General features: G+C 38.6%; 1 protein-coding gene across 1 annotated transcript in view; it reads right to left on the bottom strand.

The window, feature by feature from the left end:
* Positions 1-492: 492 nt before the first annotated feature.
* Positions 493-18,310, bottom strand: part of crtc1a (CREB regulated transcription coactivator 1a) — a 32,504-nt gene continuing 14,686 nt past the window's right edge. Inside the window, exons 6-16 of the mRNA XM_044132971.1 lie at positions 16,979-17,073; positions 15,807-15,892; positions 15,687-15,727; positions 14,848-15,026; positions 14,536-14,681; positions 13,467-13,559; positions 12,117-12,215; positions 9,580-9,681; positions 5,426-5,509; positions 5,182-5,335; positions 493-4,100 (exon numbers count right to left, since the gene is read on the bottom strand). Of these exons, the coding sequence (XP_043988906.1) occupies positions 3,895-4,100; positions 5,182-5,335; positions 5,426-5,509; positions 9,580-9,681; positions 12,117-12,215; positions 13,467-13,559; positions 14,536-14,681; positions 14,848-15,026; positions 15,687-15,727; positions 15,807-15,892; positions 16,979-17,073 (1,285 nt within the window). The 3' untranslated portion in view covers positions 493-3,894. The remainder of the gene's footprint in view (positions 4,101-5,181; positions 5,336-5,425; positions 5,510-9,579; positions 9,682-12,116; positions 12,216-13,466; positions 13,560-14,535; positions 14,682-14,847; positions 15,027-15,686; positions 15,728-15,806; positions 15,893-16,978; positions 17,074-18,310) is intronic.

Here is an 18,310-nt window from a genome sequence, read left to right as displayed (position 1 = left end):
GATGCAAACGTGCTAGAAATCTTTGTTATGGCACTTGCTTATAGCAAGAACAGAGGAATGGGAAATTTCAACCAAACAACAGTACTTTGTGGTCATGAAAAGCATGAGGATGAGGCGTAAAGGAAATGTCTAATCACTAACCTCACAGAAGTAAAGCTATATTTTTTCACCAATACAAAGATTATCCTCCCAGCATTGAAGCGAAGGAACTGAACTGTTTTCCTAATCTACAGTGCAGTTGATCATTAGTCCAGATACAGGGTGGAAAATATGATGAAGGCTTTGGCAAAAAAACTTTGCCCTGTTGTAAACCATTGTCTCTGTAAACACTGGTGCTTCACCAATGGATACTTGAACGCCGATGTACAGAGAAGTGACAAACACAGACAACACATTAACTAAAGGAAGTTAATGGAAAACGTGAAAGAAAAAAAAGAGCCAGCAAAACACCAGGCTCAATTTAGAGTCCGGAGATCCAGCAGAGAGATCCAGCAGTATTTCTCAGTGCATTTTCCCATTCTGACATCATCTCACAGTTAGCACAAAAAAACATTGTTCCTACAGTACAGCAATATACACAACTATCCTACAGATACTTTGACATAATAAACTTCTGTGGGTGTTGCACAGAAAATAAGCATGTACTATATACTGCAGATTAAACACAGTGCCAAAACAATAGCTTCCACATTTGCATAAAAGGCTCATCACTGTACATTTTTAGGCGTCACTTACACACACTGACACAAGTTTAACATGACAACATTTTTTTAGCAAACAGAAACCAAAACAAAAAACCTTTAAATATTTAAACTAAATATCTCCCAACATTCAGAGAAAACAATCACCAACAAAAGGAGAAATCATGTCTGAAGTTTCATGCATTTAGTAGAAAAATAAAAGACCAACTTTCTGTTTCAGACTGTGACAGGAGAAGTAAAATAGTCTTTAAAACACATTTAAGTAGGAATCATTGCAACTGCAAAATAATTTTATTTTTCATTGGCTAATAGTGATCCAACATAGTGACCAAGAAAAGAGCCTGTTTTTATTCTCATACAAATTTCACCTGGACTGATTTTCTGGCTCAGATCCTGTATACCTACATCCAGCTTCATTTTCAGCTTAGCACTTGCACAACATTTTAGCCCAAACCTATGGACTTCCTATTTTAATATACCAAATTATTCCTAAATGGTCAAAAGCAGCCTCAGCTAATGTCAACTTGTAGATTTAAACTAGAGATGCACAAAGTGTTGGAAAATTACATTTAAAAGCTTAAAACCATAGAAAATATTTAGCTTGTATAAACTTCTTAAACCTGATTTTAAAGTGAAGATTAAAAATATTTCAATTTTTTTTTGTGGAATTTGGACGTTGTACAGGTTAATTTAGTATATGCTCCCTATCAAATGTGTGAGTTATCATTACATAGAGAGCTGAAAACATGAAGACACCAACCACAAACAGGAGGAAATGAAAGATTGACATTTTGATATTTGTTACATTATGCTAGCATAGCAAATCTTGAAAGCAGAACCCTGAATATCAACTAGAGAGCTGTTTTAAGCTAACTAGTTCCATTTTCTTGAATAACGTCCAGGAGGAAAAATAAAAGGAATTTTACGAGTTTAATCTTTACTCTTACTTGAGTAATACTATCATAAAGTATTGCTACTTTTGCCTGAGTAACATTTCTGTTTCATAAGTTTCATAAGTCTTATATGTAGAACATTTATTTTTAATTGATTTTACTGCTTGAATTTGTTATTTTGTGATATTTATTTGTATTCTTTTTCTTTCTAGTCGTTAAAATACCTGATTTTGCACATTCCTCAGTACGTCATTTTTATATATTAAGTTAGATGATGATCAGTTACTCTCAGTACTTCAGAGGCCTTTCTACCAAATACTGCATTACTCTTACTTACGTTGCTAGTTTTCACTTTTGCAGATTGGAAATAAGTTTAAGTAATGTTACTCCAACTCCATTACCCAACTCTGAAAATGACCAGTCCATATTGGAGCTATAATGGCAGTTTATTATACTGTACTCCATAGATCCTGAATAGAAATGAGAAACGGTTCTAATCCTTTAGGCAGTTCTAGGCTTCACTAAAACAGAGATCAGTTTCCAGTCAGAACACACTGATTGGTGCATCTCTTGCTTAAACCAGACCTAGAGACAACATAATACAATATTGTGCATCCCCTGTTTTATTTATGATACATATTTATTTCCATCTCTACTGTGCGATTATTATTTTCTATATCCCAGACCCTCTGACAGTAGCAAAAAAATCTGCTGCAGTGACCACATGCTTTTAAACACAGGAATCCTAAAATACAACCTAGTTCAGTAAAAACACATTTGTATAAACTATCCTGATAATTCTGTTTTTCAAAAATAATTTTAATTTAGCTTTTTGGGTTTTTCCGTTTTTTTCTCCTTTGTTTGTACAAGAAGGCAAGCTTGAACAAAGACAAATCAAACAGGTCCAGTTCACTTAACAGTCACAGGATGGGACGCTCCATATAGAAACTCTTGAATCTGTGTTTTCGAATGAAAGCATAAAGTGCAAAAAATTTGATATGGAACATATCTGTGAATAAAGTAAGGGAAACCACCCACCTAAAAGACAACATCAAGACAAACCTCAACAGCAGAAAGATGAATTAAAGACAAAAACGACATAAACATGGCAGGAAAACAACCAAACTCAGACGTGTGCTTAAAGTAACAGGCGGAAGGTGTTTGGCTCTACAGGCAGCAAAAAAATAGAAAAGGAGGGTATAAGGATAACAAAATGACAGCATCACAACCACACAGATGTAAACTAAGTACATTCTCATTGCATCAACAGTGCTGTTTGGCAGTTCAGCTGACTGGAAAAAAAGGTTTCACCCACTGAGGTTCCGTCTTTGAGAGAATTCCAGGAATCTCCAGCAACTGCCATGCTTACTCTATTTTATTCTATATTTGACCTTAAAATGAAAGAAAAATGTTTGTTGAAAGACATCCACATGCGTTCCAGAGGAACTCCCAACTCTGCCAGTCCTCCTAGTCACCGTAGTTTTGCATAGATATCATTACGCAAAAATCCAACCACATTCTGTACAAGTAAGGGTATATGCCAGTAAGCCTGTAAACATCGTTTTCTTCACCAAGACCGAGCGGATCCACGGTTAGGTTCTGACTTATGAGGCAGTAGTGACAACACAACGGTAAATTATGTAGGCCAAGCAACTTGCAACTCAGTAAAAATGACTTCTTAGCTTTTTTTTGTTGTTCTTTTTGCAATGAAAACCAAAACGTCAAGCTTTTAAGGCAAAACAAGTATCCACAGTGATTTATGATTTCATGCATAAACGATGACTCCTATTCCCTTTGATAAAATCTATTCTCAGAAATAGCCTTAAAATAAAGTGATGACTCAGTGCCTCTTGGGCCATAGATCACAAACCATCAAGATGAAAGCACAAAACCCAAGCTAGACTGAGAGGAGTCTACCTTTTCTGGATTTTCTCTAAATCATCAAAATATAAAATACTCAGGCAGCTGGACTGGAATATGCTGATTGTTTTAACTCTAGCTAGTCACCAGGCTGTCTCTGCTGCCGGATTCCTCAAACAGTTAGCCTGGTGTTGAAAAGCGATCCGAATGGTGAATGTAGAGTCTGAGCCATCTAATAGATTCATCCCGTCCTTTAGCCAGAAGCTAGAAGCAGTCTTCAGGAACGTCTCCATGCAATTTCCCAAATAGGATATTTTTCGTTTTGTTTGGTTTTTGACAAACTCACAGTCAGGGGTTCGATTGAGTGGAATCGCTTGTTCTGCTCAGGCAGAAACGCTGGACGGCCCGGTTCAGGTACGGTGAGTGATGGAGAGCAAGAACTAGAGGCGGTCGAGCCGAAATGCGTCCTCTGTGGCGGGGTCGGCAAGGATCATGTCCGGGTCATTCAGCATGTGCAGGCCATCCAGAGTCAGAGGGTCGATTTTTAAATCATCCAGTGGGAACTGCGAGTCCATGTCGAAGCCAATGTCTGTGGACAGTGAGCTGGTCAGGTCCTTGGGGAGGCTCGGAGGAGACTCTCCACTCACTGAAGCAAAGCAGGATATTAGATTGGTAAAACAAAAAACACAGTGAATATTGGTTTTAATTAAGTCTTTGGTGCACTAAGGAAAATTTCCAGAGCTAAATATTATAGAAGTGATCCTGTGAAAGAAGACAAAACAGTGCCCTCATTAATTATGATGGATTATTAACTAATCTAGTATTAATATTATACAGACATGAAAAAGGTCTTTTGCTGGAAGAACAACAAAGAAAGAACACTCCAGTCAGAATAATGAAGCCAAAAGTGTACAAAAAATAAATACATTTTGCATAGAACTAGAGTTCCAACCAGCAGTTTGTTAAGCTGCTGTCTAAACTGAAACTGAACATTCCTGTATTAGCTGGCTACAGCACAGAGCCTCTTCCTTTTCTGTCCCCTTAACAGGAACTTTCAGTTTCTTCCCTCCAGTCAGAGGTTTTTAGTCCCTAAATGTTGGTCAAGACGTTTTAAAAACAGCTTTGTTCCCACTGCTGCATCGATGCTCCCAGTTTTATGCTAATATTCTTATTTAAACACAATACTTCCATCAATTACATACTCTCCTCTTTTGGTCTTACTTTGCTACGAATGTGACTCGAGGAGCCTTTATCATTTTATCTGTCAAAAGTTATTTGATATGTTCTTACTTTTTACAGTGTGTGCGTGTGCGTGCGTGTGTGTGTGTGTGTGTGTGTGAATGAAATATGTATGATTTCAACCATTCCAAACCAAAATACATTTTGGTTTTCCTGACCTAACCAAACCTAAAACTCTGTCTGTAAATTTGTTCTACCCTGAACTCCTCAAATGTTACAGTTTTAGTTTCACTTTGTTCAAATTACTGTAAAAAAATCTGCTATTAGGCTCCATTTGCTGTCCAGCTATTAATTGATTAATCCAAAATCAATCACAAGCACTGTACTGATGTTAAGTCAAGCAGAAAGGCCTGAAACCAGTTTAAGGAAGTGATCATGTGTGCAGACTGGACTCAGACAACATGAGGCTCACAGACAGAACTCTGCAGTTTTAGACGAAACTGAAGATTTCTGCATGAACAAGGCTAGACAAAATGTTGAAATGGCACCTGTCAGAATAATGTTGGGGATGTTGCCATGGCTACTGTAGCCCAGCTGCTGGGAGTCCTGAAGGTTGCAGTGGCTGGTCAAACCCATCATAAGAGCCTGGGAGTAGTTAAGGGTGGAGGTCTGGCTGGTCTCCATCATGTTGAACTGCTCCAACTGGAAATCACAGAAAACATTTCCCATTCCAGCTGCGTGTATTCTTTTTGTGAAAACACACACACGTGCACACACAAACACAGCGTAGACCTGTTGTGAGAGAGTGCTGGCCTGAATGGACGGCAGCTGCTGGTCGTAGAAGTCAGCAAACACACTGCCCAGGATGGAGTTGTGCTACAGCAGAAGAACAAGATCTGATTGTTACTTCTGTTCAAACTCCTGAAACGCTTCGAGTGACAATGAGGAGGGAGCAGTGGAAAAACGGTGGATGGAAAAAGCACAGCAATACGAATGCTTCACGTCACCTCACAACAGGGTCTCCAAAGTGTGCCCCAGGTGCCATCTGTTTACACATCTTGTTAAGCATTTAATATTGCAGAATGGTTTATTGTAGAATAAGTAAAAAATAAAATAAAATTGAGAGAGTTTTGTTTTAATTTATTTTAACTTTTTTTTTGGTGACTCTTTTTGACTCAACTGTTTTGGCCTATGTGACAAAACATAGGCCAAGTTGTACAAGTTTATGTTTGGAGGGTGCGGGGAGAGCACCGGTGAGATGTTCGCATCCACCTCATAAATATGCAGTTGCACCCCTACTGATACGGCAAACATTTGGACACCAATATCACCAATCTCAGCCTCTCTTGAGTTCACAAAAGATTGTAAAAATAAAAAATATTTTGTGTTTTACAAGAAATGCTAAAGTAACGCAGAAATGGACATATCTTCAAAGTAAAAAGGAACCTTCCAGACAAAACGCTGCACTGCCTCAAAGAAAGTTGCTTCTATAATAACATCAGTGATGTGAAACCATCCAAGGACACCTTGAGTGGTAGTAGATTTAGCAGTGAGCCAACATTTTAATGGCGGTCGACAATCATTCTGTGGGATCACCATCATCTACAGACAACCTTTACAATCCTTAGAGCCATTTTTTGCCCTCTGTCCTGTTAAACAACTCAAATGTTCAAATTTTAAAAAATAAATATCTGTTACAGGAAATTTGTTTTAATTTTTAAAGCACTGCCATTTTATTTCTATTTTCAGGTTTTAAAATAAAGAAAAACACTCATTGTTCACAAAAAATGTGGATAAATAGATTTTGTTCCATGACAGCAGTTTGATGAAGAAAGTATGATCAACATGGAAACAGGTACCAGCAGATTTTGGCTAAACTTTGGGAATTTGAAATTCTTGCCTAACTATATTGATTAGCTTAAGTCTGGTATGTTTGCTAATGGCTAAGCTGTGACAATGCCATAATAAACTGGTCCATGCACAGACCCATATTTAAAGTGAAATCAACCCAGAGTCTTTTCAGCCTGGATCTCTTGCTCTAGATCAGTGGTTCCCAATTCCAGTCCTCGGGGCCCCCCTGCCTGCATGTTTTAGATGTGCCTCTATACCAGAACAGCTGATTCAAATGATTGCATGACATCTTCTGCAGCCACCAAGTACTGCAGGAGCCTGTTAATCACCCAAAGATTCAATCCAGGTGTGTGCCAGAAGGGAAACACCTAAAACATGCAGGCAGGGGGGCCCCGAGGACTGGAATTGGGAAACACTGCTCTAGATCATTTCAGATTGTAAATTAAATAAACAGAAAATAAATAATTGATTCATTAAATTAACTGCCTGTATCAACAAAATCATCAGTAATCAATCAATCAATACTCGATACCATATTCTCTTGTAGGGATCTGTAGATGAAATACTGTTTGACAAAAAGAAACATTAGTTTGCTGTGATAAAGGGGAGGAGAGTCCAATGGCATTTTCTCCTCCTGTTGTTTTTTTGGTCTTGATGTTTTAATTATCACGAACCCACGAATGACGTAAAACCCACAGAATAAAGGGAATGACTGAAAATGTTGTCCCCTTTATGACTCTATGCTTCCCTCCCTCACTCTACTCAAGACAGTTCACTCAGAAATTCTCTTTTGAATGTCCTCACAGACTCAGCAGCATAACCTCCCTGTTTTAAACATCAGCTCCTCAGTAATTGGATAATCTCCTCAGTCATGCTGGTCTGGACGCACATCATGGCTGAGTGCTGTACATGTTCCTAAAGGACAGAGCAGGACAGCGGTGCCCACTTTGAGGCTGCAGTGGATGACCTCAGGATTACAGCTCAGCCCCTGCAGCACAAACTCAGCGAGACTAACACACACACACACGCCCGCACACAAGCACACACACTGAGCGACTCACCTCACCCATGTCCCTTGCCACTGTTGTTTCTGTATCTCTTTTTTATCTCAAGCATACAAAGCCCAGCTTTAATGCAGTCCAAACAAAATTTTAATTTATATTGCAGTTGCAGCGATCTCTGTCCTGAGGTCCTCTGGCCTTTCTTTCAACTGTGACTCATAAACCTCTTCAGAGTTCAGCTTGGGTATATTTGGCTCAACATGAAGCAACAGATTAAGATTTGGGTTCTGTTTTTTTCCATCTTCCCTTGTCGTTAATTCAGATGCTCCGATCTCAGCTTGGTGCTAATCAACCAATTGGTTTTTTATATTTATTTTTGTGCATTTAAACCCCAAAAGTTGACGCCAAAATTATACATACCCCTGGCCAATTTAAAGGCCCTGATTACAAGGCAACGCTTAAAGTAGTAGAGGTGTAGAAAAAAAAAAGATTTGCAATTCCTAGATGTGGGAATTTATATCATAACCAAAACAACACGTGGAGGTTTGGACAGAAATTATAATGACATCAAAACAGCAAAATCTAAAAATCATATATTTAACTGGTGATGCTAAATTAAACGACAGAACAGAAAAAAAATCCAAACACAATTTAACAAAGGTTAACAACAATCCAGCTCCATATCAAAGAGCAGCAAACTAACCCACGCGTTGTCTCCACTCCTGTATCCAACATTTTTAATCTTTTAAGAGAATTCACCAAACTCTCTCCATTTGCTCTAAATTGTCTGCCATGTTTCTTTACTCTAAAGTCTCATATGGTATCGCAGGGCTTTAGGGGAAGTTCCCGCCTGGAATCTGAATGCTGGTGAGTGGAATCAATGTGTGTGGTCTGTTATTCCTTTTGTCTGGCCAGACACCACACACTGTACCACCAAAACCATTTTACTTCAGATTTATCGGCATGTGTCGTCTGACAGGTTATGAAAATCAGCTGACAGTTTTAAACACAGTGTGAAGCTTAGTCTGTTCCTGGTAATTTAAGCTACAGAATTTTAAACACAAACCTATTTTTGTTTTAATATAAACTGATGGAATCTGATACAGCACAGAACCTTACAGAATAATTTTAAATAAATGTTCTAGTTGTTTACACAGCATTTCCTCTAGTCACTCACATAATTTAAACAAAATGTCTAGGCTGGTTATTAAAAAGTGTTTCTGAATTTTGACCCTAAAAATTGGAATTGACTGAAAGATTTGCATTACTATAAAGTGCAGTAATTCTCAGTAATGTAGTAATTGTGCATTCAAGTGTCAATTTGCCTTGTGACATTAAGAGTGACGAGGAAAGAGAAACTGAGAATGTGTGTGACAAATAAAGCCATCTTCCGCTCAATGATGCCTCGTTGTGTTGCAGAGCCACAACAGACAAGCATCCGACAAACAAGAACAACTTCAGGCTGCAGCAAGAATTTAAGTTGCAATGCAAACACCACACAAGGTGCAGAGAGTGGACTCACATCACATCAGCTAGAACACTACACAAGGACACGGAGGGCTTCACAATGCTGCAGGCTAATTCTGGGCAAGATATACTAAAGAGTTTGAAAAGCATTTGCATTTCTTCATCTTTTCCAAAGGTGAAAATTCACGGTATGCTGATTGAGAAAAGAGGGTAGAAATTTCCGGCATTTACACTGTAAAAACAAGTCATCTGTGTAGGTCTCCATGACATCAGGAGACTCTTCAACTTCGGTGGAGATCTGCACGAGATACGGAAACTGATGTGACAAATTTGCATATTTACCCATGACAAGCAGGGATGCACATGCATTGAAACGTGACAAGCTTTGAGTTAGAAAGGGGCCCTTTGACTCTATGTGTGACCGGATAGAAATGAAAATATGTTGCCCAGATCTGCAGTACCAACAGAAACGAGTTGTGAAGGAGGAGGAGATGTGGGGTGGGGGGGGGGGGGGGGGTGAGCTGGGCAGCAGCCCCAAGCGCCAAAAACAATCACAGAACCACGATGGAACGGATGGTGATGTCAACACAGAGTGAGCCCTGGGCTTGTCGGCTCACACGCTCTTACTTGAGGTGAGCCTCCGGGGGAGAAGCCTTGATTGGAGACGGGAGAGGTTGGAGACTGATTGGCTGAGGACCCGACCCTGTGGCGGTACTGCAGGGACCCGGCCTGACACGAGAGGATACATCTGTTATTCAGACAAGAGCGTCTTCTCCAATCATGTACAGTTCCGTTCCTCTCAAACTTCAACATTTACTCATAAAGCAAGTTTTCTCATGTTATAACCACAAACGTTAATGTATTTTATTGGGACTTTACACGCTGAATCAACACAAATGACCTTGTAATTATGAAACGGAAAATAATAACATGAAGCTATGATTTCCAAAGACTACAAATTAGTCTTTGGAAACTGGCATGTACGTATTTTTATTTTGTTCCTTTTACTTTAATGCCCATAAAAATCCAGTGAGATCTATTGGCTCCAAAACTCATTTAGAGATGCTACTGTTGCATAACATTTTGACAGAAGATAACTTATAATTTTTGATAAATCTCTACTAAGGGAAATACATTGTCACTGTTAAAAAAACCAACATTTTATTTATATATTTAGGCTTGAAAAAAAAAAGAAAAAGGATGGATGCATTTTTTATAGGATGCTGATCTGTAGAAAATGATTAATTATGCATAAATTCCCAAGCTAAAGACAAGATAAATATTACTGGCAGTTTTAGTGTTACTCTGTTGTGAAAATCCAAAGAAACAATCCATGAGAATGTGATGAAACAGGGATTTGTTGTTATGTCTATATTTGAAAACATTAGTTGGTTTTTCATTATTTTAGACAAATTTATAAAGAGCTGTTGTGGACGACCCAAAGAGCCACTTGCGGGTCCAGAACACCAGTTTGCAGACCTCTGGTCTAAACTGATAGGCTGGACAGAGACAGAGTTAATCAGAGAAGCAGGAACAACAGAGACTCACAGCTTAGATGGGAGGACCTGTTGACATGACAACTACGAGTCCTGCAATTCAGAAATCTTGTCTTAATGGAAGAATGGCAGGAAAAAAGTCATTTTGAAAAGAAGTTCATGAGAAGTCTAGTTTGCAATTTGCTGGAGGTCTTGTAGGAGACAACAAACATGTTGAAGAGGGTTCTCTGGTCAGAAGAGACCATTTTTGTTGGAGGAGGGGGATGGGAGGATCAAAGTGAACAAGGTATCAATGAAACCAAAGTGGAGGCAGCATTATGCTGTAGGGATGATTTCTTCAGCAGGGAAGATAGATTGATATAAATACTAGAAAATCCTGGAAGAAAATCTGACTAAGACTAAGCTCACAGCCAGACCTATAATTGAGTGGGTTTATATTGAAGCGTGTTCATGAGTTAGAATGGCCCAGTCAAAGTCCAGGCCTAACAAAATCCACAACTGATGTTCACAGACACTCTTCATTCAATTTGATTGAGCTTTAAATATTTTGCAAAGAATGAACAAAAATTTAAAAAGCTGTTAAAACACATAAAGGCTGTAAATTAACCTCTGAACACTAAGCTGGATACTCTGATGTAGAAATGTGAGGGTGGCTCCTAGAATCACAGCTCTCAGTGTTCAGAGAGACTAGAAAAGAATGATAATGTCTATGTCAATTTACCATCTATATATTTATGTGTGAAAACATAAAAAAACATGCTGCTGGCACTTCTCCTTTGTGCATTACTTTGTGTTGGTATATCACAACACTATACATAGAGGTTTGTTGCTGCCTTTTTGCAAAACACGGTAATGGAATAAAAAAGAAATACTGCACATCTCTTCACTACATAACAAAGCTGACAGGAAAACACAGGTAGAACAGCAGGAAATGATTTAAAATAAGAAAAACTGCTAGAAATTAAAACAAGGCACAACAAAGGATCAGACTGACCATCTGCTGTATTTTGAGATGCATAATTTTGCCTCTTTTTACTACTTTTCCAAAAACAAATGAAAAAAGTCGATTTTACTGTTTACATTCAGGGCTGTATGTAGCCCCATTAAAGGATATAAAGAAAAATCTGAAGGTAAACCTGAACATGCGTAATGTTGTCCACAAACATGGTCAGAGAGACAGCAAAACATGAATGACCTATTGTCCTGCTACTTTAAATGCAATAGAGTTGCTGAAGTTGTTAAAAAGCAGCTTTATAAACAGAAAGATTTTACTGTATGTTTTAGATTGTCTGGCAGGGCCGCTGAGCCTCAAGGTTTATGTTTTCCTTTTTTTCCGTTCATTCCCTGGACAACCTTCCCACTTCAGCATTCATACAACGGCAAAACTAAAGATGCTAACAGACAGCTGAATGATTTTATGGATGAGCATAATACCGTGTAGATTTTATTTGAATTTTAAATAACAAGGAAAACAGGTTTACACCAAGTCACACTTAAAATCCCTAAAAACTTAAAACTATTTACCACGGACATACAGGGACAGAAATCTACCCATTATAACATCCAACTTAACTCCTGAGAAAGTACAGGAACCAGCCAAAGTACGGATTCCTTGTTTCCACTAACAAAACAGATACTGTTAAGCCATACGGGTTGTGCACTGCTCACCGCATTCATATCGATGGTCATGTTAGTTTGTGCAGATGTCTGGTTGTCTGACGTAGGGCAGGAGTTCACAGAAGATGGCAGCTGGACTAGACTCGTCTGCTGGAGAGGAAGCAGTGGAATTACAATAAATAAGATTGTCTCATAATACAACTACAGAGAGAAGAATCCTCTTTAAAGGTAGAAGACAGGCTTTGGTGTGTCATGCAGATCAAAGCAACTGGATTTCCTGTTTTTTTTTAATATGACACATCGTGTTTTCCATTCGGCAAATCTAAACTTAAACAGTTTGTGATTGCGCTGCATTATTAGTGCCAAAGTAAGGACTATTGTGAACCCTGTGGTTCACAATAGTCAGCAGGTGGCTGCTTCCTTGAAGCCAGCTGCTGATATGATTAATGATATGGCATCAGTAAAGGTTTCGTAAATCACAAATTAAATTTTAGATATTCTGCTTTCAGTGCAGAATAATAGTCCATGCTTGAAGAGTCTAAGTATTGATGTTTTACAAGAGCAAATTATAGATGTTCAAGGTAGTAAATGGGAATTGGCCATTAGCCATTTACTGTAATCGGAAGACTCAATCGAATGCTAACTTCAGTTCCGTATTTTACAGCATGTTTATGCTTAATGTGTTACAAAAGAACATGTCAATAAAACTAATATATGTTGCTTACAGATATTGTATGTCAACAATTTTCCTTGATAAGGTTTTCTTCAAAAAAGAAAAGTACAAGTTGTGAGTGAACAACCTAAGCATGCTAGCTGCTAGTCTATTCAAGACTAATGCTTGCCCATTCAAGGGAGAAACTAGCTTATCTCTGGTAATGGACAACAGAGGAAGCAGGCACTCCAGTGGGTGACCCACCTCAGCATGCTAGTCACTAGCTTCTGCAAAGCTAATGCAACTAAGTAGTCTTCTCAATAGCCATCGTCGACCTTTCAGTTACTAGCACTGGACTGTCATTAATGAGATCAGTAGCCATCTTCAGAATGAATATAGCTTCCTGCAATAAAGACGTAGCCACAGCTAGGTGTGAAATAGTCTTAATTTTGGCACTAATCCTGAGCCATAAATGATATCTGTCTAGATACTCCATCCAAAATAAGCTAGTAAACTAAACCTAGAGTAAAACATCTCCATTAATTCAATAGAGAAACAGCCTGTCACACATATAAATTTAACAACCTTTTTACACCACCAGCAATATTTTGTGATACTCCTTTTCTGTTAAATAAGAAGAAATGCTAATACTTATTTCCAGCTCTCAGAATGTTAATCAGGAGCATAATGTGGGATCAGGTTAACTGTTGAACATTTTGCATAACAGCTGTCTTTGGACAGAAACTCACTTGCTGGTTCTGGTGTGTCTGGGGTATTGACTGCTGATTGATGAAAGAATACTGAGACAACTGTTGTTCAAGATTCATAGCACTGATGGCCACCTGGTGAGAACACACAAAAAAACACAATGAGAGGTGACATTAATGGACCCTTGAAATATTAAAACGCTAACAGAAATGCAATTTTCTGGATGCATCCAGGATAGAAATCCCAATCTCAGGATGTCTTATGTTTGTCTTTGCCCCTTTTCTTTCTGCACACATCTTGAAAAAAAACTGTGAATGAAGTCCACTAGCACTACAGATTCTTTGAAAATGCTTATAGAGTGAGTCTACTGGGTAACAAATCTGCATTTGTTTTAACTAATTAGCCATTTTTAACTCTTTAACATGACAATGTTGTTAATAAAATAGACACTGCTGCAGCTTCAGGTGTGTGTCTGAGTCATGTAACCTATGCTGGGCTGGGCTAAGATATCCCTAGATATTTCACCGGAGAGCAACTGAAACAAAAGTCAGAACATTTTACCTTTTTGAAAACAGAGCTAAATTCATGAACTATCAGACAATATGTTCTATAAGTTTTGTTTAAGCTTTTACTGGTACTGCAATGAAATGTTACAGACCCATTTATCAACAAGCTATATCAAAACTGAGAGGAAACTTTGCCACGCAAACTGCTTCACGTGACAAGATTGTCATTTGGAGCATGAGATGTTGGCTTGCCAACTCAGTACCTCCAAAATACGTGAGGCATCATCTGCGATGTCTTTGCACATTTCCAGTATCTCCACATCCACCTAAACAAGATCTAATTTTGTTTCTGTTACTAATGAAATAAGCTGAAAAGTATTTTACTTATAATTAACTTGATTTAAACAGCTGAGATAAATTGTTCTCTCGTCCATGTCTAATTTGGCTCCCAACTACATGACCTGCAAAAAGCTTTATTCACATCACCACCGACAGGTTTAACCTGTAGATTGAGTCTTTTTTTCTTTGCTGATTTCTCCATGCTTGTAAAATAAAGTAAAATAAAAAATTCTCTATCCCAGTTCCTTATTGGAGCAGAGAATACCTGGGATAGAGGGAGTGGTGGAGACGTTTGGGAGAGCTGCAGGTTCTGCTGCTGGTGTGAGTCTCCTGCATTCAAGATGAGAGGAACTATGTTCTCCTGGCCAGGCTCCATTTCCATGGTTACTGTTGGCTGAGAGGTGTTCCCTCCTACTCAGTACAAAAAAACAGCACAAGAGAAGTCTTCTTAAAAGCACATGAAACTGGCACTAAGAAGTTTGAAATGAAAAGCCCTGTGCAGATGTGTTTGAGATTATCAGGAATTAGAACTCAACAATAAGTTTTGAATGAGCCCGTGGCTCCATGTGAGGAATACCTGGAGTCTGAATGCTGCTGGCAGAGCCAAAAGAGGCGGCCGCCATGTCATCTGAGTCCAGCGGGGTGGGCAGAGGAGGAGGAAACTGGATGTTGGTCAGGTCAGGAAGAGATCCGCCACTGTTGTGGGCCGCTGGTTTCAGAGACGTGGTCATCTGCTGCTCGGGGGTTGGGAATATGCTGCAGGAAACAGACCGATGCTGTGAATCCAAGAACGCTGGACTGGAAATCACAAACACTCATCAGTATATGCAAATCAGTCAGTGCAACTTCATTTCCAAGAACAACTTGGACCGCACTCGTCTTTTGGCTCCTGGGCTTTCTGGCTGTTAAGCTGATAAAATGTGTTTTAATTGAAGTCAGATGGGTTTAATTCAAATAGAAATGTGTTTTAAATGTATTTGTTTACCACATCTGTGTAAACAAATACACACATGTGGTGTATTTGTTTACGCATTAACTGTTAACGTTAATGCGGTATTGACACATGCAGTTTATCTGAGTTAATATTTAAAACCTTCCTTTTTCCTTTTGTTGTGAAATACAGTACAGACTAAAAGTCTGGACACACTTTCTCATTGAGTTCAATGAGAAGGTGTGTCCAAACTTTTGGTCTGTACTGTATATCACCTTTTGTTCGTTTGTGTCCCAGTGACGGCACTGAAGCTATAATTTTAAAAGGGTATGGTCTGTAAGTCTCTATCGTTTCCAGGAGTCAAATGTATCAACTCCCAACCGTTGAGATTGGCTGGTATACACATGGTCCAAGACATAGAATTTCTGCAACAATCCCCCAAATATTTTTCTTTTTCCTTTTTATAAAAGCAGTAAAATACTCACTGAATGCCAGGAACTTGACAAGGTTCAGACTGCGACACATTCTGAAGGGACAGAAAATGACAGCAAAGGTAGTGAGTGGATCCAACAGAGATCTGAAGAATCCTCACATCCAGTTTCTACCTTTTTACAGTCCCAGCTCTGCTTCTGTCCGTCTTCATCAACCTCTTGCTTAAGGACTCCAGACCCTGGCACAGTGAGGAGGAGAACTGGACCGGTGTAGACAGAAAACAGTCCTTTCAGTCTCTTTGCTGCACAGACATCAATACTATTTCATCTCATAATGAACTAGAGCACATCAGATCATGCTAATTGTGATGCACTGATATTTAGATAAAAAAAAGAAAAGATCACAGACTGTAATGAAAAAAATTATAAGGTGCTCCTCATCCCTCTTCTGCTTTAGGTTATCTGCATAGTCTTATCATGATATTGGTCAAACTGCTCTCAGATAGACCTCTGCAGAACCATATAACAGCAGGGGAGAGCTCCTTGATCCTGGAGACTAAGTGTTACTTCCCCAACGTAGAACTTATGTGCCCTCTTTAGCATGAAAGAACAATCCCCTATCCTTATCAATAAACAAATGGCAAGACCATCTGTGTTGGGCTCCACAGAATCCCTGGTACATCACAATCAGGGATTCACACCTATAGTCCAATCAAGTCTTTCTTCTCTCACCAGAACCTATAAAAGAAAGCCAGATACACTGTTGGTCAGAGCAGACTTGACAGACTCCTTTGACTCTGTATTTCTGTTCTCACCTTGCAAGGTTTTAATACATTTCTTATTTCTTCTCATCCAGACTCTTGTTAAAGTAATTTCTTCCATGACACTAACATAAAATAAAAGTAAACAAAAGTACAGCTGAAGCAGAATGTGTGATAAAATCACAACAAATGATGAATACAGTTTCATCCCAAGCTTCTAAATGAAAAAAAAAGCCATTAGCAAGAACATTCATCAGCCAGCACATGTTCCCACCAATCAATTTTCCTTCTACGCCTTCAAAGTAACATTCGGACCCTTTCATCATGCACTGGAGGGCACTCGACTGAACCATCAAGAGAAAGTAGCAACACAGCCCACAGAGAGACAAGATCACAACAAAACAGCCGTCCACTTCAGATCATACACACATGCCTCATTAGGAGCACAAACTAATTGATTAAAGGCAGAACTAGCAAACAACTTGCTCTACATAAACCGACTTAAACCAGTTTAGGACACCAAAATGTTCCTTTGCCCACGGTAACTCAAAAGAAAAGTATGATTAGTGTCACCATGTCCTGTACCTCGTTTTGGCTGAAGTTCCTGAGAGCCTCCAGTGAAGGAGGCGTGTTGTGTAGGAGTCAGAGTGCTCTGATGCAGGGCTGAGTCTGAATTTGTTCTGCAGGAAACAATGCATACAGTGAAATGTAGGAAATAATCTAGATAACAAGCAAATCAGCATGTGAATATGTTGTCCATAATGTTGTGCTTGTGTACTCTTTGAAAGAACAAAGTTTAGTTCTCAAAGGTAAAAGTTGTCCTGCATGAGGAAAAGTGGGTAGGAGAAGAAGATAGAAGTAAGAAACCTCTGCCCCAACCTGCCGTGTCTGCAAGCACCAGACACGGCAGGCAGACACAAGCTTTGACTGAAACATGCTTCAGCAGGCTCCATGCATAACTTGGTGTGCTACTGAAAAACACAGCAAGAGTTTGAAATATACATGATTACGCTTCAAAACGTAGATTTATGTAGTAGTTTGGAGTAAGTAGCTGCGTTTCCGTAACAAATGTGTGCAAAAGTCGGTCAACAAAAAAAAAAAAACGCAGGGCCATACCGGATGTATTACTGTTAAATAAGTAAAATCACATGTGAATAAGATTGTACATATTAGGTCAGTAAGACATACACTGTAAAAAGTAATAAGTTCACTTTACTTAAAAAAAGTTAGGAAACCGATTGCCTCAAAATCTTCAAGTAAAGTAGCTAAAAATAACTATGTTTAGACCACTCAGATAAAGGCAGTAAACTTGAGTGCCGTTAACTCAAAATCATTAGTAAAGTTGACTATAAAATGTCAATTATGACTACTTCAAATTGTGAGTTATGTCAATTAACCAGTACTCATAAAAATAAGTTATGCTTACACGTTTAAGAGTTCACATTACTTGCAAAATATCAGGAAACCGATTGCCTTGATATGTTCAAGTAAGATGAACCAAAAGTGTTAAGTTATTGGAACGAAGAGCCAACAGACAACAGTTTGAATGGAAAAAAATGTTTAATAATTAAACAAGTTTACCTTAAATACAAGGTTCTCAAGTGTGGTTACATACACACTAACCTGGAAACAAAGTTTTCCATAGACTTTTTTAAGGGGAAAAAATGACATGACTTTTTTTCTAGGGTAGCCTTCAATATAATATTGAATCCTTCAAATGGCCCTCAGTCTTTAAAACTTTGAGAATCCCTGCTTAAATGTCTTTGACTGACTGTGAAACAAAACTCAATTCTCAATACTAGAGCCCAACATTTATCATAACATTGATAAAGTAAATAGTGAAGTAGTGAAGTGAAGTAATGTTTCTCCTCATTAACATAAAACCATTTAGTAGTCTGCAAATGCAATGATGCTCTC

This window comes from Gambusia affinis, linkage group LG12 (assembly GCF_019740435.1).
Source record: "Gambusia affinis linkage group LG12, SWU_Gaff_1.0, whole genome shotgun sequence".
Taxonomy (NCBI): Eukaryota; Metazoa; Chordata; class Actinopteri; order Cyprinodontiformes; family Poeciliidae; genus Gambusia; species Gambusia affinis.
The sequence above is the reverse complement of the archived record's forward strand: the minus strand, read 5'-3'. Positions and strand labels throughout refer to the sequence as shown.